The following is a 23100-nucleotide window of genomic DNA, read 5'->3' on the forward strand; positions in this document are numbered from 1 at the left end:
ACATGAAATAAAACACATTATAAAGTACAACTGAATAAAGCGCATAAACATGTAATAACAGCATAAAACTTTAATAATTACAGTAGAGTTTCACTTATCCAAGCTAAACGGGCCGGCAGAAGCTTGGATAAGCAAATATCTTGGATAATAAGGAGGGATTAAGGAAAAGCCTATTAAACATCAAATTAGGTTATGATTTTACAAATTAAACAACAAAACATCATGTTATGCAACAAATTTGATAGAAAAAGTAGTTCAATATGCAGTAATGTTATGTTGCAATCACTGTATTTACGAATTTAGCACCAAAATGTCATGATATATTGAAAACATTGACTACAAAAATGGCTTGGATAATCCAGAAGCTTGGATAAGCGAGGCTTGAATAAGTGAGATTCTACTGTAAGTTTTCCCCTAGAGTTATGCTATTCATTCCTTTTCATTGGTTAATGTTGTCAATACTCAAGACAACAACTATGATTACATGTATTACATGTATGATTACATGTATTTATATCCTGCTTTTTCTATCCCATAGGAAACTCAAAACAGCTCACATTGAAAATTATACAATATTGTATACAAATTAAAACTTAAAAGTATACAAACATGAAAATAGAATTAAGCAAGATGTATCTCTTGTTTTGGTGATGTAGGTTTAATGTCACCTAAGGGAGAGGAGATCAAAGGGGAAACTTTTCTCCACCCTTTTGAAAGCTTTGTGCTGAGTTTGGTTTGTGTGCTCAGTTGAAAGTTTGACAGTATAACAATTGCAGTCAGCTTTCCGTATCTACAGATTCTACATTCGTGGATTCTACTATCCTTAGCTTAAAAATATCCTCCCCATTAAAATTCCAAAAAAGTAGAACTTGATTTTGCCACTTTATATAAGTGCCAAAATCATTTTACAATGCCATTGTATATAATGGGACTTGAGCATCCATGGATGTTGGTATCCATGGGTGGGGAAGTCTTTGAACCAAACCCCAATAGATACACGACTTATTCTATCCTTGATGTAAAGCTGGAACATTTTAATGCTTTTTGTTTCCCCAAGAGAGCACAAACCAAATTCTTCATACCCCTTTTCCTTTTCAGCTATCATGAATCTTCTACCATGATTAGTGTTGGACAGATATTATCACATATCACTTTTTCCCACCTTGTCTGTGGAATACATCACAATTTACCTACTGTAAATTTACTGTTGTCATACTATATACATACATAACTTTTTCCTCCTGCAAGTGTAAATGTTAATTTCAAAGCCCTTTGTACACTTGTTACAGCACTGTAGGATTAATAGTTCAACAACACGTTGGGAGCAGCTGAACAAAGAAAGGCTACAGATAGGAATTTTATTTGTTTCTTATGAAAATGAGGGGCTAGCAAAGAGGTGGCATGATAACTATGTTTAAATATTTGAAAGGATATCATATTGAAGATGGAGCAGGATTGTTTTTGGCTGCTCTAGAGACTAAGGGGCCTTCCACACATCACCATAATCCACAATATCTGCTTTGAACTGGATTAGCTGAGTCCACACTGCCAGGTAATCCAGTTCAATGTGGATTTTAAACAGCTGTGTGGAAGGGGCCCAAGACACAGAGCAATGAGTTCAAACTGTGGAAAAGAGGTCCCACCTGAATTTTAGGAAGCACTTCCTGATGGTAACAGCTGTTTGACAATGGATTAGGCTTCCCCAGAGTGTGGTGGAGTCCCCTTCTCTGGAGGTTTTAATACTGAAACTAGATAGATGGGCATCTGTCAGGAGTGCTTATAGCATGAATTCCTGCATGGCAGGGAGCTGGACTGGATGGCTCTTTGTGTCTTTATTCTATGATTCAGTGCAACATTGTTTCTTAAACAGTTAAATCCGAATAGTCTCAACTGGACTAGATGCACTGAGAAGTCAATGTTTATGAAAACTGCACTGAGGCTCTATTACAAAAAGTCTTTGCAGTCTCATGTATTCATATTAAAATGTTGTTTTATTAGATGAACTCAGGGCCCTTCCACACAGCCCTATATCCCATAACATCAGGGCGGGAAATTATGCTTCATACATTGTAGTGGAAATCTTAGATTCACACACACAGCATTTGTGAGGCCCATAGAACAGAATGAAACAATTCTTTTGTGTAAATACAATGGAAGACATCCTTTGCATGAACGTGAATTGTTTTGGATTGTAAATCAGGGTTGTTGTATGTCTTTTGGGCTGTGTGGCCATGTTCCAGAAGTATTCTCTCCTGATGTTTCGCCCACATCTATGGCAGGCATCCTTAGAGGTTGTGAGGTATTGTAAATGTTTATTAATTTTAGTGGCAAAGCATTTATATGTATATTTTTCTGTTGGGACTGAATGGTTCTTACCCTTATCTGGCTCAACGTGTTTAGCATCTGAATCTTTATTTTTGTATTGCCTTCTACAGAGCTGGCTGCTTTTTTCTTTAAAAAAACCCCCAACCCAGATCACTATATAGGAATTGCCATATGTTTTCCCAAGAGCAAAGTATGAATAATTCTACACGTGGTTCTCTAATCTCCCTTCTACAGCATTACTACAACCTTTTAATCGTAAAATGTGGCTCAAGGGTAACCTCTGAAAAGGAGCAAGTGAAAATAAAAATCAGGCTAATCTCATCTGAATTGAATTTGACACTCATGCACTCCTATAGTAAACATGCTAATCTAGAAGTAAATTCAGCCCGGGTGTAATAGAATTTTCTGTCAAACAACTGGGTTCAAGATTTGGGTGTGTTTCAACTTTCCTTGGCCTGGTGCTAACTGGGGATGGTGGATATTATAGTCAAGGAGTTTTAACTTTGGATATGTTTGATGAATTTTAACTGAGGGCCTTCCACACAGCCATATAACCCAGAATATCAAGGCAGAAAATCCCACAATATCTGCTTTGAACTGGAATATCTGAGTCCACACTGCCATATATTCCAGTTCAAAGCAGATAATGTGGGATTTTATTCAGATATGTGGAAAGGGCTTGAATTTTTTTTAATGCTGTTTGTGTTTAATTCTGTTTTAGTGTTTGTATATTTGTATATTTTAAATTGGATACCAATGCTTTTATGTCAAGCCACTTCAAGTCCCCTTTGGAAAGATAAAGCAGGGTATAAATAATAATAATAATAATAATAATAATAATAATAATAATAATAATAATAATAATAGGGAAGGCAGCAAGTTAGGGACTGCTGGTCTTATTTTTCAGGCTTGCCAAATTTAAATACAGTAGAGCCCTGCTTATCCGACTTCCACTTATCTGACACTCCGTATTTTCCGACGACAGAGGCCCTCCCTCGCTCGCTTGCTTTCTCACTCATTCACTCACCCCGCCAGGTCCTGGTGCTGCCATTGCCGCTGCTGGGACCCGGCCTGGTAAATGAGTGAGGGAGGGAGGGTGGGTGAGCGAGCACCCACCCTGTTATCCATCAGTTTCGCTTATCCGACATTCTGCCCACCAGTTTATGACGGATCAGCGGGGCTCTACTGTACTCATCAAAAACCAGAGGACGAAAACAAAAATAAACTACATTTGATTTTGGGACACACTGGTAATTATAAAGGATATGCTTTATTTAAAGATCTTGGTTATAAACCAAATATTTCAGAAAGGTTATTATGAAAATAATGAAGAAAAGAAAGTAACTTAAGTAACAGATTTTTTCAAAAAAAATCCCTTCTATCTCTACAATTCTTTCCTATTAACTAAAGTGAGTTCATATGAATGCAAATGGATAATTGTGATAGAAATATATTCCCTTTGAACAGCAAATATGTCCAAATCCAAAGTCAAAGGCCTGTTCTAACTTATCTTGTTCTGCTTATTTCTGAGCAAAAGTGCTAAGCTGACAGCTGTCCCTTTCCTAAACATATCCCACCCTGATCGGCCTCCTGTTGTTTGGATTATCTGATGAGAAGCCACTTCTCATTAGAACAGACTTGAGGATAAATCACCTTTCAGAAACAAGGTTCTGGGAGTTGTCATCAAGTTAACACAGCCATGTGAAACGAATACTTTAAAGAACTGCGTAAGCTTCCACCTTGCATTTAAGCTTGAGTTATAGAACGTTATTGGCAGGAGTTACTGCAAGGGATATTCTCCTTCTCTGGATTTTAGGGATACAATGTATTAGGACCCTGTGTAGCATGAACACATTACACTGTTCTATTCTCTCAATGTAGATTGTGTAGTGTTGCCCTATCACATCAGTTGAAGCCCTTATTGCTCCATGTCATAATTGTTAGATGTTGTTGGATTGCATTAAACAAGGCTGAGAACTGCAGTCCATGGCCATCATGCAAATTAGGGCATGTCATGGAGTAACATTTTGCTTTCTTTTGGCCACACTGTTCCTGCACCCTTCTGCCTGTAAATAGCAATTTCAGAAAGTGGATTTTCCTAAAGACCATAGCATGAAAGGAAATTCAATTCCTGGCAGTCTATCATTACACTACACAACTATAAGACTTTGGTGCCACTTTAATTGCCAGGCCTGCATCCTATGAACTCAAATACAAGTTGAGTTGCTCTTTTCTAGAATTCAAAAATTGAAATATTCAAAAGATTTAAAATATTATGTATAGAACTACCTTCTGACTATGTGTTTATGGTGTTTTTGAAACATGAATTTCGTGTTTGGAGTTGGTTTCCTTCTCCAAGATGTCTCATTGTATGTTATTGTCTCATTGTGCATATGAAGGTACTTTAAAACCTGAAAAAATACAAAATACTGTCACAATATTTTTGGATAAGGGATACTCAACCTGTACCATCATTAGGTATTGTGGATACTCTGGTAATCTAATAAATGATCTCTTCTTCCCCATTTTAAACAATTTGATTTAGAGCAAAAAGCAGCTGCATGGCTTTGGATTTGGTCCCAAAGATGATACTATGTCTTGACTGTCTTTGGATTCTTGAGCCCTTTTCAGGTGTTATTTACCCATCTGGTTGCAACATAAAAAGAGGAAATTTCCTTGTGTTTTCCTCCCTTTCTTTATGAGGAAAGTACTGTTCCCAGTTATTTCTCCTTTTCAGTCTTATTGCTTTTGCGTTAAGAGAATGGTGATGGAGGAGCACATTTTCCATATTGAATCTTGACAGTTGAGTGACACCTGAATAGGGCCAGTAGTGTTTTCAGCTAGACCCATGTTCCTTCTTTGAAATGGCTCCAGTCATCTTTCTACATCCTGTATCATTAATTCATGGAAGTCATTAATTATCTAACATTCAAATACTATGAAATAATTCTCCTGGAGCCACTCAATAGGATAAGGTTACTAAATCTACAAAGTTTTGCTAGTTTAGACAGAAAGTGTGGCATATGCAGAGTAGTGTGGAATTGTATATGGTCTCCTGTATTATGTACACCAAACAAAAAAGAGGAGGAAATTATTTCCTTTGATAAAATACAGAATACTCTACAGGCAGACAGTGATTCTTGAGCTTCAAATGAGTGACTGTATGACTGAGCAATTGGTCATGACTTGCTGTTTAGTTACTGTGGTAGAAAGGTGGTTATGGCTCATTTTGCTATTTGTACTTGAATTTTTTAATGACTTCTGAATGTCCAAGGCCCCTTTCACACAGCTGAATAAAATCCCGCATTATCTGCTTTGAACTGGAATATATGACAGTGTAGAGTCAGATATCCCAGTTCAAAGCAGATATTGTGGGGTTTTCTGCCTTGATATTCTGGGTTATATGGCTGTGTGGAAGGGCCCCAAGTTGTATCCACTGCTTGTCCATTTCTGGGCACATTTCAAAATGCTAGCAGTGTTGTTGTTTTTGTTGTTGTTTTTGTTATATTTAATTATATGCTACTTTATCTCTCAAAAAAAAACTCCAAGTGAGTAACAATGGTAAAAACAATACAATGTACAATTTCAAACGTACAACTTATAAACACTAAAACGGAATTAAACATGAAACTATTAAAAATAAATAGTTAGAGCCATTAAAATAATTGAAAACCTATTAAAATACATATAACACTACTCAGAACCCCCTATCTCGATATTAAAAACTTTCTGCTTTAAAAGCCTGCCTGACTGATATTTCAGCTATTGGAAAAACTATATTCTCCCATATGAGTCTATGCATGTCTTTGCAGCGTTGCTAAAATAAGGATTTTGATTTTGGTATATAAATTGGAGAGTTTCTAGGACATGCATACTGCAGTGTCACAGCATTAGAGATATTACTGTCAGGTGTCTTTTGTATATGCTGTGTTTTTTACTTAGAAGTGTACAGTTCTTCACTCAGCTTTTCAATTGGGCATTGACCTTCTATTCCTTTTCTTTCATTAGACCCGCTCATTGCTGAGTGTGTTTGAAGAAGATGCTGGAACACTTACAGAGTACACCAACCAGTTGCTTCAAGCAATGCAGCGAGTTTATGGGGCACAGGTAACCCACTTTAAACAAGTTTATGTTGTCCTCCCCTTTTTAAATATCACTTTGTTGTACTAAGTTTTCATAACTGTTAATGTTGAAACAATAAAGAGAATCGACTTCACTCTCTGAAAATAACAAAACACAAATGAATGTAATGACTATTACAGTTACAGCAACATTGTTTTTTGCTGGCCAGCATAAAAAAAAATAGTATCTCTGACATTGACCGAGTTCAGCTGTTTATTGTTTGGTTTATTAAGCCAAGATATATGAATACATGGAGCCCCTGTTGGTGTAGCGGGTTAAACTGCTGAGCTGCTGAACTTGCTGACCGAAAGGTTGGCGGTTTGAATCCGGGGAACAGGGTGAGCTCCCGCTGTTAGCCCCAGCTTCTGCCAACCTTGCAGTTCAAAAACATGCAAATGTGAGTAGATCGATAGATACCACTCCAGCGGGAAGGTAATGGCACTCCATGCAGTCAGGCTGGCCACATGACCTTGGACGCATCTACGGACAATGTCGGCTCTTCAACTTAGAAATGGAGATGAGCACCAACCTCCGGAGTTGGATATGACTAGACGTAATGTCAAGAGGAAACCTTTACCTTTACTATATGAATACAGTTCATTTGCAATAAGCCTTGAAGCATCTTATCCCAGTTTGATCATGCTTTTTGTAGGTGGGGATTAAACTGTGGTTTCTGGGTTAGGATGGCATGGAAAAGTGTGGCTTGGCAAACCCAGAAGCTTTTGATTTTGGTTCAGAGGAGAAGACAAATTGTATGGGCAAGCATTGTGGTTTGTTATTTCAATATCATGGCTTCTGAGCAAGTCTATGTCAGCATTATGTAATTATTACTTCTACTACTTAGGAAACCAAAGTAGATATCAGGAGGGAGATCTGTGCAATGGATTGTGTGATGGATTCGCTGTCTAGACTGGTCCTGTAATTCCAACTTTGGTATCCTGTGATTCGTCTTATTCTTTTTCCTCTCAAAGTTTCTCCCTGAACTTGGGCTGTAAGATGATTCCTATATGGATGCGTTGATGTATTGTTTTGTGGATTTGTGGTGGAAAGCATAATCAGATTGTCTGTCAAAACTTCACAGCCAGACACAGTTGTAAAAAAGAATGAAAAAGGACAAGTTTATTAGGATACATTTAGATCACATATCAACCCCTGAATTATTTAATCATTCACAGCTCCTCAAACTCTATTTAGTTCTTTCTCCTGGCTGGCAGTTCTATCTCTATTACAGTTTTTTCCTGCCTCTATCCATCTCCTGTCAGACATATCCCTCAATTTATACCCCACCCCCCATAGCACTCTAACCGGATTTGCCCAGCTTTTTCATTCTGTCAGTATGTAGCAACCAAAGCAGGAATATTTAGGAATATGTAGCAACCATAGCAGGACATGGTTGAACTGCTTTTTAAGTGGAGGTATATTTGCACTACAGGGCAACTTTGTGTGTGTGTGGTTTTTGATTTAGAAAGCAGTGCAATTTGGATATGGTTTCATTCTCCCACAACTAATCTGATGCGAATTTGAATTGCAACTCCATGGCAAGCAGGGCTACTTTTAATCTTGAATAATATTAGAGGATATGTTATTCATGTCATATATAGTTTGGCTTTTACTTCTGCAGTTGAAAAACGTCCTTGTTACTGTTGATCACCCTAGGTGTATGTGTGTTCAAAAAGTTATTCGTTAGACCATTATGCATGTTGTGTCTTGGATTTATGCTCCCATAGACGGAGACAGGTCTGAGATGGTCATAGGCAGTGATGGGAATCCTTGGACTTCTTTTGGAGACCAGCTCCTTGCAGATGAATTCCCAGAATACCAAATGATAAAGTAGTGTGGAAAACTCTAACTCACCCCTCTGCTACAAGAATAGCAACAAAGCCAGGTATTCTCTTTAAATTAAGTCTGGGCATAGGTTAGCCATGGGGACACAAGAAGCCCCCGCTAGCTGTTCCCATGGCTCAAAATCACGTTTCCTGGATCATCCTTTTCCTGGCCAACATTGAGTTTTGCTTCCTCTCCCTTCCATTTTCTTTGCAGTCTTTATGGCCCCAAACAGTTCCAGTTGTGGAAAATTGGGCTCTAAATCCACCAAAGTTAACTGAGTTTGGTTTAAATGAAAACAACCCTCCCCCTTTTCACTGTGTGTAGATCCAGTCAATTTGCTAGGATCCAAGGCCTTCAAGAGTTGACATGTGGACTGTTTAACTTGTTGTGTCAACTCTGTAAATGCCAGATGGAATGTCTGGAGCTTAACAGGGCATGGACCACACCTGCCTGGCTTTCTTGTTTGTTCACACTCTTATTCCAAGAGCTGCAGGTGTGCCATAATCACCGGAAGACCTATGTTTATCTCCTAGGCATTGTAGTTGGGATTTGTTGGTGCATTCTGTTCAACCTATTTTCCTCAAGCAAATGTTTAGGTGAGAAATGTTTGGTCACATGTTTTTAATTACCGATAGGTTGGCTTTGACTTGAATCAGAGCCCTCCAAAAGACTTGACTTTTTAACAGCCCTGTCATGTTCTTGCAAACTCAGGGCCATATCTTCTTTTACTGAGCAAGTACATTTGCAATAAAGTCACACTCTTTTTTTACTACCTTCCGGTTTGCCAAATATTTTTTTTTTCTAACAAGCCACGTCTTCTCATGATACATCCAGCATCCAGAGTTCCAATGGGGTTTGCTCCCAAACATATTTATTTGTCTTCTTAACAGTCCTTAGTATTGATAGAAATCTTCCTTAGAAGAACATTTCAAATTAGTTGACTCTTTCTCTGTGAGAAAACTAGAAATGACAAATTAGGGCAAAGTACAAGTTCGTACTATCTGACATGTCTGCCCATTATCCAAATTGCATTTGCTGTACTGATCAATCTTGTAATTGATATACTAAAATAGTATTTAGAAATAACCATCCGGTATTAGCAGCAATGACATGATAATGTGGCTTTCTAACTAATGTGATCTTGTTTTTCTCTTTAAACATTTATTTGTTTACATAAAGGTTATATATGATAATATATTTTATATATTTTAATTCAGGCTTGCTGTACATATTGATATGTTTGCTCTTTTGAAGATAGAATTGTTTGATTCAATTGGTGTTGGAAAAGATTTGTAATTATTGTAAAAATTATAAGAAAGTGATGCTTCTCAGTAAAGTGAGTGCAAGCAAGCTGAAAGTAATAAAAGCCTTTTTAAAAAGAGCAATGCAGTGTACAAATTACAGTTGAAATATGCATCATATAAATAAGTGTGAATTCAAACATGGTATTTTATATGGTTCATAGAAGGATGCTTCATAGAAGTTGCTGTAGGTTTAAAACAAAACCATGTTATCTAAAATGCTGAATTTTAGTTCCTTAGTTGTCATTTTCTAGGTGTAATTGAGGTCCATAGGAGAATGAGGCTCTCGTATATGAAGGGGTATCACAGTTTTGGGAAACTATTTGTGGAAATCTAAATAGGTGGTAGGTTTCATTCAGTGTGAACACTGAACTTTAGCAAAGAAAGATAAGCAAATATATCAAAATAAACTGAGTCACATTAAACTGACCTACTATAGCAGTAATGAGCTACAGAGAGTGAATGTAGAAAGTATTCCTTTTTTTGGGACTATAACTTCCAGAATCGGAATTGGCTGGGGATTCTTGAAGCTCTCATCCAAAACATATATGTTTTCTAAGATCTGGCAGAAATGTCAAACTTGCATGCTTTTTCTTTAGATCCAGTCCTTTGTGTGTGATGGTGATGAAGAAATTGGAAGCAGATTTCTTAGATAAAGAACAAGGGAAAAAAACAATTTTGTAACAGAATTTTATTCTTCTTAATATGGCAGTGATAAAACATACCATAAACAAACTTCTGTGCTTGCAATGTGAAGAAGACAGAAAGCAGCATCTAAATGCTTGCTTTAGATAGCAGCTAACTATGTGCTGTTGTTCATGATTCTGAAGTTTGGAATTTCATAGATGTGCCTGGACTTATTTTGTGTGTAGAGCTAGCATCCTCTCTCAGTATATTACTCCTTCTGAAAATACGGTGTGTGATCTGAAACAAAAGGGATGACGACAACTTCATTGTAATGCTCAGAGCTTGGCAAAATCATGATTTTGGAGAAAACCTCCCAGAGTTTGGGACAGCTTCACTTGTGATTTTTTTCAGTTTGTCCCAACTCTCAGAATCTCCTAGTTATGGGTAAATATGTTAACAAGGGGGTTCTGGGACGCAGTTTGAAAAAGTAGTTCTTCTGTGCTAAGTAATAGCTACAGCAACAAATAAGAAGTTGCAGTCGTTTGGACCCTGATCTGAGGAAGCCAACCACTGAACTTAGCAAAGTTTTCATTTGAGGAGACATGTATGGGATTGCACTTCTAATGGGTGTGAACTTTCAGGAGTAATATACCCTTTCTCTTTCTAGAATGAAATGTGCCTGGCAACCCAACAGCTCTCTAAGCAACTACTTGCATATGAAAAACAGGTATGTATAATGTTCTGTTTTGATCCAGAACAATTTCCAAGTTAGTTAGATTAGGTGGTAGGGATGAAAACGTGGATCTACCCACATTCTTGAGGTATTTATTTGATTGTACTTGTAGAGGTGACAGTGGAATAGATTCATCTTAGCAGCCAACCTGGTGCCCTCCAGATAGTGTTGAGCTTCAACTCGCATCGCCCTAGGTAGTCAGAAGAAGAACTCTGCTGGCTAGAGATAATGGATGTTGCTCATTGACACTGCATCTCGGGTTGAATAAATCTGTCTGTTGGTACCACAATTGTGCCCTGTAGTAAGTGCATATTCTCTTTAGTTGAAAGTGTTGCACAGCATTCATATCTGACAATTCAGGTAGTGATTGCATCCAGTCATTTCTCACAGAAGATGTCTCAACATTGTTAAAAGCATAGGAAGCATGAGTGAGAGGGAGATGGGAAGAGTGTGGAAGAGATGCAGAGAGCCAACACAACTCCATTGCGGTACCTTGAATTCATAGCTTCCCACTAAGTAAGGGATGGGACTTGGTGTGACCCACAAGATAGTGCTGTATTGCCTCACCAGAAGCCTTAGTCATCATAGTAAATAGCGAGAAGTACTGGTAATTGCAGTTTCATAACATTTGAAGGACAATTTCCCTTTCCCCTAAGAGAAATACTTTGCTTTTTCCTCCATTAAGTAGGCATGAAAGGAAATGATTCATTGGAGCGAAGCAGAACGTTTTGTGACCCTAAGGCAAAGCTGTTGCCATGACTCTAAGGTGAACCTACTGTGGTGACCCTAAGGTTGAATCTTATTTTGTAATTTTCTTAACGAAATTTGTTCATAGAGATTTTGCCTTGCCTTCATCTGAGGTTGAGTGAGTTTTTCTTGCCCAAGGTGTCAAGAGTCAGACGCCAATTAGCGAACAAAAATAGAGTTTATTCAGCAGATAAGCCAAAAGGTAATGTTAACACAGAAAAAAAAACCACAACACAAGGTGACTCAATGAGTTTCCATAGCTGAATGAGGATTCAAACCCTGGTCTCCTGAAGCCCAATCCAAAACACAAACTACTACACCATCCTGGCTTTGCAGTAGAACCTACCTGTGATCATTGTAGTGCCAAGAGAAAAATTTTTCTAAGCTTCCCAGCTGTACCTGTTATTGGCAGTTGTTTTACTTTGTCCTATAAAGATCTATAGGAGCTACTGTAAACTGAGCTGTTCACCATTGTTTACCTTGCAGAATTTTGCCCTGGGTAAAGGAGATGAAGAAGTTATATCCACCCTACAGTACTTTTCAAAAGTTGTGGATGAGGTAAGCTAAATTTCCATCAAGGGTTTACCAAAGATTCTTTGTTTTCCTTTGCCTCAAGCTTAGCATCTCTGGATTGCCAAAAGTGCTGGAAAAAAATAGAAAAACTGTTGGTTCTTTGGAGAGTGCCATAGAAGAGGGCCAGTTATTCTGATGCCAAAATAGGAGAGAGAAATCAAACATGTCTGGAAGGGACAAGTGTTTTAGCCGTTCTTATCTACATTTCCCTAGAGGTCTTGTGGTGATCTAGACTTCCAGATTTATTAGAGTATCAGTTTGTGTGGTCTAGAGTTCCACTTTATTTGATATGTGAAATATTAATGCTGTTTGATTCCTATGGGAAATATTTTGTCTCTCTCCCCCATTAATGTGTAAATATGAGATATGTATCTATCTAGTTTGGTGCATGATGTGAAAATATTGACACCTTAAACTACAATCTTATGCCATACTAATTTCAAAGCTGTCTCCGCCTCCTCTTTCTTTCTACAGCAGATTAACAAAAGTACCATGTTGCTGTTGTGTGCCTTCATGTTATTTACTACTGCTTTCAACATCACTATTCTCAAGCCCTACTTGAAATATGGCCCAACACACTTAACATTTACAGTATTTTAACCTCTTTAACTAGTTGTGGTGCTTTTCTTCTTGATATTTGGGCCATCATCCAAATTTAATAATAAAGCTGGTTATATGTCTCCCTTTTCTGATATCTTGTTTTTTCTCAACCTCTCTTAACTGCCATTTATCCTGATAGGGACATGTTATCCTCTTGAGCTGTATTTCGTTGGAGAATCCACATAATACTTGTCTTGCAATATAAACATTTTTCATAATTGACCCCTGCACCATGTCTCCACAAATTGCAGCCGTTTAACCAATCACCATTTTTCCTTAAAGCCCCCAAAGTCTGATAAGTAAAATATCATTACTTTTAAAGGAGTGAAGCAGAGTATGATTTGAGAGGAACTGAGGTAGGTTGTTCTTACAAGATTTCATAGCTCGTCCCCACTCTCCAACCCAAGTACTCATGTATCCAAATTCCTTTTAAGGGGAAACTTTTCAATTCTATCATTTGTAAACCTGTACACATCATTGCCTCTTGATGTCCTCTCCATACCTTCATTTATATCCCCGCAATACCGCCAATAACAATTCTTGGTTTAAGTTTTAAATTGAGAGTATTGGAATGTATAAATTTCTCTTATAAAATAATTGAAATAACAGTTTTGTTACTGTTCTTAAGAGGAAGTGGGAAAACAAATGAAAGTGGACAAGACACTGAAATGTGCAAAGTTAACTATGATAAAGATAGTTTTTGTGTAAAGGCCCACTTTTAGTTAATTCTTTGACTATGTGAAGTGAAGATTTTCTAATCAGCCAACTTCACTGTCACAATCAGGCCAAAAACTGATTTTGATGAAAGGAGCCCCGTCATCATTTATTCTTATGAGATACAATTAATGCTGAAGTTCTAATTAGTGATCTCCATCCAAATAACATTAATTTTCTTCTGTCAGAACTTTTCCAGATAAGAGCAGAAAGTCTGGATCTTAAGCATGTTCCAAATCTAATAAAACTGCTCTGTTGCAGAGTGTTGGTGTCCCAGTTCCTTGTAGGGGTCCTAATTCCTCGTGGGGGCACTTTAAGAGCCAAAGCTTAGTGAACCATGGCCCAATTCTAATGGCTAGTCCCAACTAGAAAAGCTTCATTAAACCAGTGGAATTTATATAATTTATTCAGCATGCAACAATTCAATGAGGCTACTCTAGTTTGCGTTAGAAATTAGTTTTTGGCCATTGTTTGTGTTTCTTTCTTACTTGAGTTGCCCATCTATCTTTCAGCTGAACGTTCTACATACTGAACTGGCCAAACAGCTTGCAGACACAATGGTTCTTCCCATCATCCAGTTTCGTGAAAAAGACCTTACAGGTGACTATTAACAAAGTTCTTCTAGTTTAAGATTTCTCCCTGTAATTATTTCTTCATAAGAAGAAGTTTCATACACTTGGTTTTAATATGATATGACATAGATGAAGGAGCTTGCTGAGGTCACCAGCTTCCTTTTACAAAAAGATGGATAAATATTTCAAAGTGGCAGTTCCCATAGTGGTGTGAATCTCTCAGCAATGGTCCAAGGTCTTCTGTTCCTACTCTTCACAGTACCAGTAAGGCCCAAATACCAGAATTGGATGGGTTCAACTTGAAGGCACCTAGCAAACTTAATACAGTAGAGTCTCACTTATCCAAGCTAAACGGGCCGGCAGAAGCTTGGATAAGCGAATATCTTGGATAACAAGGAGTGATTAAGAAAAAGCCTATTAAACATCAAATTAGGTTATGATTTTACAAATTAAGCACCAAAACTTCATGTTATACAACAAAATTGACAGAAAAAGCAGTTCAATACGCAGTAATGTTATGTTGTAATTACTGTATTTAGGAATTTAGCACCAAAATATCACGATATATTGAAAACATTGACTACAAAAATGGCTTGGATTATCCAGAGGCTTGGATAAGCGAGGCTTGGATTAGTGAGACTCTACTGTACAAGAGTTATATATTTGGACGTCGAGAGGAAGACTGTGTTCAAAGTTGAATAAGCACATTTTGATAGCCCCCACCTCCAAAGAGAGAGTGATTCTTTATCCTAATGCACACATTCCTAGTCTGTCTTCTTATTTTCTCCCTAGAAGTAAGTACTTTAAAGGATCTCTTCAGCCTCGCTAGCAATGGTATGTTTCATATTTTGTTTCTTGTTTGACTGGAATTTGCTGATGATGTAGCTGCATGAAGCTACTGAAGCTAAAATGTGTCTTTGATACTTGCAGAACATGATGTCTCCATGGCAAAGTATAGCAGACTGCCCAAAAAAAGAGAAAATGAAAAGGTAAAATGTTTTTATATGTGCTTTTAAAAACCAGTAAGTTTTCATACCCAGCAGGAATACTTCCATGTTAAAATGGTACTACCAGGCGAATGGCAAAAAGTTGAGATCTCTGATATGAACATGTCAATATATAATGGTGATGAATGACTTAGCTGTGGATGCCATATGACAGGTGGAAATCAGAGGCGGGTGCAATGCATCAATCATTATTGACACTCAATCCCATTGTAACCACTAGAAATGCTTAAATGGACATTAAAGTCATAGTGATTTTGATTAGATTTCATTATCACTCTTCCCCAAATATTATTTTCCCCAGGCTCTTAGATGGGTATTGTTTAATTACCTGTTCCTTACACAGTTGACTTTCCTTTGAAAAAAAACTGTTTGCTATTATTTAGATGTTGTTCTTTACAAACATTTAATCATTCAGCTAAAGGCAGACGTTGCAAAAGAAGTAGCCAACGCCAGGAGGAAGCAGCATCTGTCATCCTTGCAGTATTACTGTGCCTTGAATGCTTTACAGTACCGCAAGAGAATTGCTATGTTGGAGCCCATGCTGGGATACACACGCTCGCAGGTATGTGTTCCAAGACTCCAGTAGAGCAACCAAATGTCTCCTATAGATTCATCTGGCACTCTTTGCATTTGAGTGTTTCTTTCTTCCAAGTAGCAAAATCATCATGATCTTTTGGGACATTTAGATTTAAACTGTAAACAATTAGAATAAAATGTGTTAAACAGAACTGTGGTTGGGAATAAGTATGCTTGGATTATAAATGTGGCAGTCACCGGGGATAACAGAACTGAAGATAAAGAGGAAACTATAGTGGAGTATCAAGACCAACAAATTGGGATTCATGATTTCTATGAAAACAAATATCTTTGATTCTATTGTTCTCTTGGACCAATTAAAAAGTTGACCAAGTATTTGAATTTAATTACTATAGATAGGATTGCAATAACACAATTACAAAAAGTGACTATTCTGGAATACTGTATATCATACCAGCCAATGATATCTCGCTGATTTTGGGGTAGAGCCGGAATCAACTGTGGTCTAAAACTCCTGGTAGACTGTGAAACAGGAATAGTAATAAAGAAGGGATTCAGTATTAGTTTTGTTAATTCCAAATCCAAAATGTTGGTGACCATTCCATAATTCAGGAGCATTGTTTGTGTATTTTACATGACTGACTCTTACGTAGCCCCATTTTCCAACCAGAACATTTTATTCTCAAAATACAGTTCCCACTTGTTTTATTCGGTTCCTGACATATGTATCCTGCTTTTTAGCCAACAGGTCTGTGATTCCCAGTACTTGGGGGTTCTTTTTGTATCTTTCAGATTAAGTTTTTTAAGAAGGGAGCTGAGATGTTTTCCAAAAAAATGGACAGCTTTTTGTCTTCTGTTTCAAGCATGACTCAGAGGTAACAAGTTATTCCACTTTGCATGTGGCTCACCCTCCCTATCTCCTTGTACTGTGCCTGACAGCAGCCGCAGCATCATCATAATTTCAGTTTTAGAAGGAGAAGGCAATGGTTGTTGTGAGTTTAATTCCCCTGCTAATAGAGGCAGAATGAGATCTATAGAAGCAGAGATGGCCAGGGAGAAAAGTGGAAATTAAGATGGCAGAGGTGAAGAGAGCAAGAGCATTCTTTTCTCATGTGCAGGCTTGATGTGAATGCATCCCCAGATAAAATTTATTCATCTGTAGCTTTATGTAAAGCAGCATGGGTAACATATTGTCCTTTAGATGCTTTAGGACTACAGTTCCCATCAGTCTTAGCTGGTATAATCAGTGGTGACAGATCATGGGACTTGCAGTTTGATGACTAGTCAAAGGTTATACATTCTCATCACTGATGCAGAGCCTATTCACAGTGGGAAAACAGGTTCATGTCTATCCTGAATAGTGGAAATCCCATTTTCTTGCAAAGCACACAATACATTTATTGGTATCTACAATGGTGGTAGGCTGAAAATAGTGTCCATAATTTCCAGGATCCCTCCCCTCCTGCTTGCTTTGTTTTCAGAGATGGAATTAGTAGAGGCATCTATCTAATCCTTGACTAAGAAGCTTGAGGTGGATTCTGACCAGTGTCAGAGAGATGCTTGCTGGAAAGCTAAGCCTAGGCCTATGGAGTCCTGCTTTCCCTGACCTGGTGTGCCCTCCCTATTTGCTGGGCTGCAACTTTCATCTCTCCCCATGTCCAACTCCCATGGCCATGCTAACTGGGGATGATGGGAGGAATGAGTCCAGTATATCTGAAGAGCTCTAGGTTGGAGAAAGTTGACTTGCACTGACTGATCTTGCAAATAGCTTGTTTTCTCTGTAGCAGTGCATCTTTGCCTCTCTGGAGAGCTACCAATGTTTTAAAGTAGACAAAGATATTAGCTGAACTAGAACTAAATAAACAGTGCAGACATTTTTTAAAGTGTTGCTAGCTCTTCACAGGTATCTGGAATTAACTCGGATTAAATACTAGAAACCCCAGTTTTGTTTGTTATACTAAGAAAACACTTGGAAGCACTTTCTTAAATTTCCTCCCATCAGTTTGTTGCCTAGAAGTGTGTTAAATTTTTTGTAAAGACACAAGTCTCTCACCACCAACCACATTTTTGAAAAAGCATTGGTACTATCCTTTTGCCCCACATTTTTATTTTGCTTCTGTAAGCAAGTTTATGACAGTCAAGTGCGTTGAGTTCATATTTTATTCATCTGTTTGTTTATTGCAGTGTACAGGAAGAATTAGATGCTGAGGCTGAAGCTATGCGGGTATCTCAGCAAGATCTGCTTTCAGTTGGTGAATCCGTGTACACACCCGATTATGATGCGCCTGCACCCTTTATCAACAGAAACCTTATTCAGAAAGCTGGCTACCTTAATCTTAGAAAGTAAGGAAAGAAGCTTGGGTGTATGCCTTTCTTAACTTGTTAGAATTTGTTTAGTACCTTAGCAGGTTTATTGCTTTTCAAAACTCACTTTTAATATAAAATTTGGACATAAGATACCTAAAAGTAAACTAAGATGCATTTGATGAAACTCCTGACATTGTTTTGAATTTTCTAGATGGGTTTTGTGGTGTTTCATACACCGTAGGGAAAATGCATTAGTGTGGTGCTGAATGGTTGAAGGATATATGCCCAATTTCCTTCTTACCAAAAGGATTGTTTCCAGGGTGAGGCAGATGTGGACTCAGCTTGACTAATGTTGGTAAATGAGACAGATCTTGAAACGGTGCCTTTTCTACAGTAAAACAGGCCTAGTGACTACAACATGGGACAGGTTGTACTTCTTCACTCAAGGTGGAAACTTGATGTGTCAGCCCAGGGGAGCAGTAGCAGGAGGACTGATCCAGGATCTAGACAATTGTTCTGTGATGGCAATCGATTGTGAGGACAGACGATACTGCTTTCAGATCACCACTCCAACAGGAAAACCGTATGTATCTCAGGACTAGGGTACAACAAGTCATCTTAAAAGTAACATCAAATTACAATGACACAAGCATCCCATTCACCTTGAATGTTCCATCAGATGTTGAGCCACACCAATGATGATTATCATCATGTGTTTTTTGTCTTTATGCCCCCACCCCAAAATTTGATTTGATTTGATGTGATTCTTCAATGCATGTTGGATCTTCTATTGCTTCCAGATATACTCTGTTCATCAGAGGTAGGCATAGTGCAGCCTATAGGCCACATATGGCATCTTGACCTCCTTTTGTGATATCTGAAAGCAAAGTTTTCCCAAACCCCAGAATCTTTAAAAATGGCTCTGATTTTTAGCAGCCCCCCCCCCAAAGTCCCACATGAAACCCTCCAAATAGGCGAAACATTTGAAAACACCTCTTTGCTCCCACACAAGAATACCTTGAAGTAGCCCAATACCTCGTTATTTTCCACAGTTCCTCTCAAAGGTATAATAGAAAGTAATACATTATATCTTCCTGTCACCATTTTGAGGATTGCAGAGGAAAATAGAGGTATTTCGCATTGGTCGAAAAGGGATGGTACATAGAACAGTCTCCAGGCTGCACACAGTTACCCAACCATGTTGTGCATGAATGTGTATTAAAACCAGATCAAAAAATTAATGCCTGTGCATTTTCTTGTAGGGGCATAACACTACAGGCAGAAAGCAAGAAAGAATATGAAGAGGTAAAGAAATGTTGCTGTGTGAATCTTATTTTGTTAAAATTAAGAGCTTCAGAATTTCAGATTTTCATTCTCTCCCTTTTAAACTCTTGCAGTGGATATGTGCAATCAACAACATTTCCCGGCAGATCTATCTTACAGACAATCCTGAAGTAAGCATTTATTTTAATGGATTTCTATCCCCTATAAAATAAATGTTCTGTAATGATATAAATGTTCATCCAAACAAAGTAATCTAAAAATGTGCCTCTCTCTTGCTTTAGGCAGTAGCTATCAGGTTAAATCAAACAGCACTACAAGCTGTGACTCCAATCACAAGTTTTGGAAAGAAGCAGGACTCTCTGTCCCCCAGGTAACATTATGTGTTTCAACAGCCATGCTTGTCTTGGGTTATGTTTGAATGCCCTGTCCTGTACCCATAGAAACTTCTCCTAGAGGAGGAGGCCCTTTATCTATTCTTACTCTTTAATCCTTAGCAGAAATATAGGGCACATATTCAAGAAGGCAGTAATGGGATGCATTCAAAGTAACATATTATGCTTTAATCAATTTTAAAAGCACTTTTAATTATCCAGATGTTATGCTGATATGTATCAGTGTTCATTCAGCCAGTGAAAGTGAATGCTGGTTTGCTTATTTTTACCTAGTTTCCTATTCTTAGGAATCTATTTATTTTTCTGTCATAACACTGCCTTTTCCACATGGTACTATTCTCTATACTTTTGCTTTAGCCAGGATGTGAAGAACACAGAGATGCTGAATGATAGGACAACTGCTCATGAATCTGCCAGTATTCCAGACTCTGCCGAGTTAATTGCACCTGGAACACCAATTCAGTTTGATATTGTGCTTCCTGCAATGGAGTTCCTAGACCAGAACAGAGGTGGCAAGTAAGGGGCAATGAAAAATTTATTTTTGCCTATTTTCTCATGGTAGCAGGTGATCATATAGTGATAATTGATACTTTCGTTGTAGGCGGGCAAACCCATTTGGAGAGTCTGAAGATGACACAAAAGATGATGAGGCTGGTAAGTGCTGAGACCTTTGTTCATAAAACATTGGTGCCTGATTGGACCCCAAAGGCCATGTAGGTTAACTTGCTCCTTAGAGGCAGGGCAACTTCACCTCTCCTACTTCTGACCATCATTGCAGCAATCTGTTAATCCATGCAATCCTATTCTGTTAGCAGAGGTATCTGCGGTGCAAAGCTGTTCTTTGGTAGACATGCCGCAAACAAAAGGAAGGAAAAAAGAAAGTATGTATTATCTCCTCCCCAACCTATGTAGTGTAGCTAAATATTCAGACACCAAATATTCAAACACCAGTATATTCACCAAAACTGTCCTTGAAAAATCCTGACAGAAGAATTAATAAAGGTAAAAAGGTAAAGGTTTCCCCTGATGTTAAGTCCAGTCATGTCTGATTCTGGGGGTTCGTGCTCATCTCCATTTCTAAGCCGAAGAGCCAGCGCTGTCCGTAGACACCTCCAAGGTCATGTGGCCGGCATGACTGCATGGAGCGCTGTTACCTTCCCGCCGGAGCTGTGCCTATTGATCTACTCACATTGGCATGTGAATTAATGGTCAAGAATTAATTAATTAATTAAGAATTAATGGTCAAGCTAAATTGTTTCATATCTGGAGAAACAGTTTGAACTGGTAAAAAAAATACACTTTTGGCTGTCTATTTTTTCTCCTCAGATTCACTCTTGAATCAGATGTTTGTAGTCCGCTTTTTGGGCTCTATGGCTGTCAAATCCGACCAGACTGTTGAGGTGATCTATGAAGCAATGAGACAGGTGTTGGCAGCTCGGGCTATTCACAACATCTTCCGTATGGCTGAATCCCACCTCTTGGTCACCAGTAATGACCTGAAGTAAGCAAAAGTTCTTGCACTCTTTCTTTTTCTCTGTCCTTTCTTTCAAGCTTGTCCACAACTTGGTTGAGAAGGGTTCCTTGATTTGAGCTGAACCTATTAGTGGAGATGCTGTTCAGAAAACAATGCTTGCGGTGTCCACTGATACATGTGGAGAGAGGCAGTGTTCACCTCTTCACCCTATATTCTCTGCAGATCAGCCCCAGAGGGAGTTGGAGGACCTTCAGGTGTATGGGAGGACATAAGGCTGTACCAGATCAGTCCAAAGCCTATCAAGCCCAGGGCTTCTTAATTTTTTTCAACTCATGACCGTGTTTTCTCTGAGAAATTTATACATGACCCCAGATATATAAAATATTATCCAAATTAAACCTGATGGTAAATCATTCATTTATTTCGTTTTTTAAATAGCAATTTCTCTCCTTCTCTCACAAAGAATTCATTGGGAAATAAACACCCATGGCCAGTACCTTCATGGGCAAATATGTCAGCACCAATTTGAGGCATTGAGGAAGGGAGGGGTATGGAGCACAAGTGGGCCATTCAAGTCAGGAGGTAAAATGGGTGAAAGAAGAAAGGAAGAATGCAGTCTTTGCCTCTCACTGTGACAGATCCAAAAGGATATTTATTTATTTTATTTTATTTACAGTATTTATATTCCACCCTTCTCACCCCAAAGGGGACTCAGGGCGGATCACATTGTACACATATAAGGGAAACATTCAATGCCATATAACATAGAACATAGAACAGAGACAGACGCAGAGACAATGTAAACCTTCTCCAGCTTCCAGCTTCCTGAGGGTATGCTTGCATACCCTCAGGAAGCAGTTGCACAGCGGGAGCAGCTGCACAGGGTGATTTTTATGGTGTCGTAAATTAGCCTCCCCACATATAAGTGGGACCTAAATTTCCTACTTGATAGATGCAACTATCTTTCAGGTCGCTTAGGTCAGCAACGAGCAGGGGCTATATATTTTTTATTTTTTATTGTCGGGTACTCACCCCCACACGGGCTGGCCTCAAACTCATGACCTCTTGGTCAGAGTGATTTATTGCAGCTGGCCAAGCCATTGACAATGAACGAAAAGGAGGATTGATAAATCACTTCATATCTGTTAGCAAAGACTTCTGTTGGATCAAAAGGTCTTCTGTTCATGGAAGGACATATTTGGATACAATTCTAAGATATCACTGGCTAGGTTATCTTTAATTCTAGGTATGTTCCTCTTTTGAATGGAACATACTTCACTTGTTACAAATTACAGGGATTTCAAGGAAAAAGTATGTAAATGGAGGCACAAATCGGAGAATCTCAAGGAAACAATTTATATTGCAGGATAGGTAGTGTAATGTTCTCCTTGTTTGTACATTAGAAATTCATCATGTTTTGCTTTAGAAATACTGTTATTCTGGCAAAGCATGCTTAGAATGCAGTCTAGTAAGACACATGAACTTTACTACACACTTTTAAGGCGGGAGTGGGAATTATGTGTCCCTCAAAATATTGTTAGATAGCAGCAGCTTTAGCCAGCCTAGCAAATGACAAGAAATATTAGGAGTTCTAGTCTAAAACATTTGGAGTACAGCACAATTCCTACCCCTACTTGAAAATCTTTGTGTAGTTGTGATAATTCAGTCCAGGGAATGAAAAAAGAAGTAAAGTACTATTGGTGAAAGAATGAACAAAGTGTATCCAACTTTCCAAGGATTACGATCCCCTTGGATTAAGTGAAGGTCGTAAATTGTGCTGTCTTGAGCAGCTGTGAACCAACCCCTTAAGCACTGCCAAATGTTAATGTGCTGGCCCTCTCCATATAGACTGATAGTATATTCAATCCAAAGATCTTACTTGAGGCAGGTAAAAGTGTGTGACTTGCTTTTGACACTTCTAGTTCAGTGATCGACAAGCCTTGGAATAAAGAAACCAA

At 38.3% G+C, this 23100-nt stretch overlaps 1 protein-coding gene across 2 annotated transcripts in view; it reads left to right on the forward strand.

Annotated features, from left to right (window-relative positions):
- appl2 (adaptor protein, phosphotyrosine interacting with PH domain and leucine zipper 2) overlaps positions 1-23100 on the forward strand; it is a 34093-nt gene that overhangs the window by 6557 nt on the left and 4436 nt on the right. The window contains exons 2-17 of one of the 2 annotated variants that reach the window (XM_008110595.3): positions 6334-6432; positions 10870-10929; positions 12169-12240; positions 14082-14169; positions 14934-14975; positions 15072-15130; positions 15564-15710; positions 16478-16560; positions 17870-18028; positions 18387-18575; positions 19255-19297; positions 19390-19446; positions 19558-19646; positions 20026-20184; positions 20270-20322; positions 20995-21169. In XM_008110595.3, coding sequence (XP_008108802.2) covers positions 6334-6432; positions 10870-10929; positions 12169-12240; positions 14082-14169; positions 14934-14975; positions 15072-15130; positions 15564-15710; positions 16478-16560; positions 17870-18028; positions 18387-18575; positions 19255-19297; positions 19390-19446; positions 19558-19646; positions 20026-20184; positions 20270-20322; positions 20995-21169 — 1574 coding nt within the window. The remainder of the gene's footprint in view (positions 1-6333; positions 6433-10869; positions 10930-12168; positions 12241-14081; positions 14170-14933; positions 14976-15071; positions 15131-15563; positions 15711-16477; positions 16561-17869; positions 18029-18386; positions 18576-19254; positions 19298-19389; positions 19447-19557; positions 19647-20025; positions 20185-20269; positions 20323-20994; positions 21170-23100) is intronic. The other variant, XM_008110596.3, reaches the window with a different exon arrangement.

This window comes from Anolis carolinensis, chromosome 5, assembly GCF_035594765.1.
Source record: "Anolis carolinensis isolate JA03-04 chromosome 5, rAnoCar3.1.pri, whole genome shotgun sequence".
Lineage (NCBI taxonomy): Eukaryota > Metazoa > Chordata > Lepidosauria > Squamata > Dactyloidae > Anolis > Anolis carolinensis.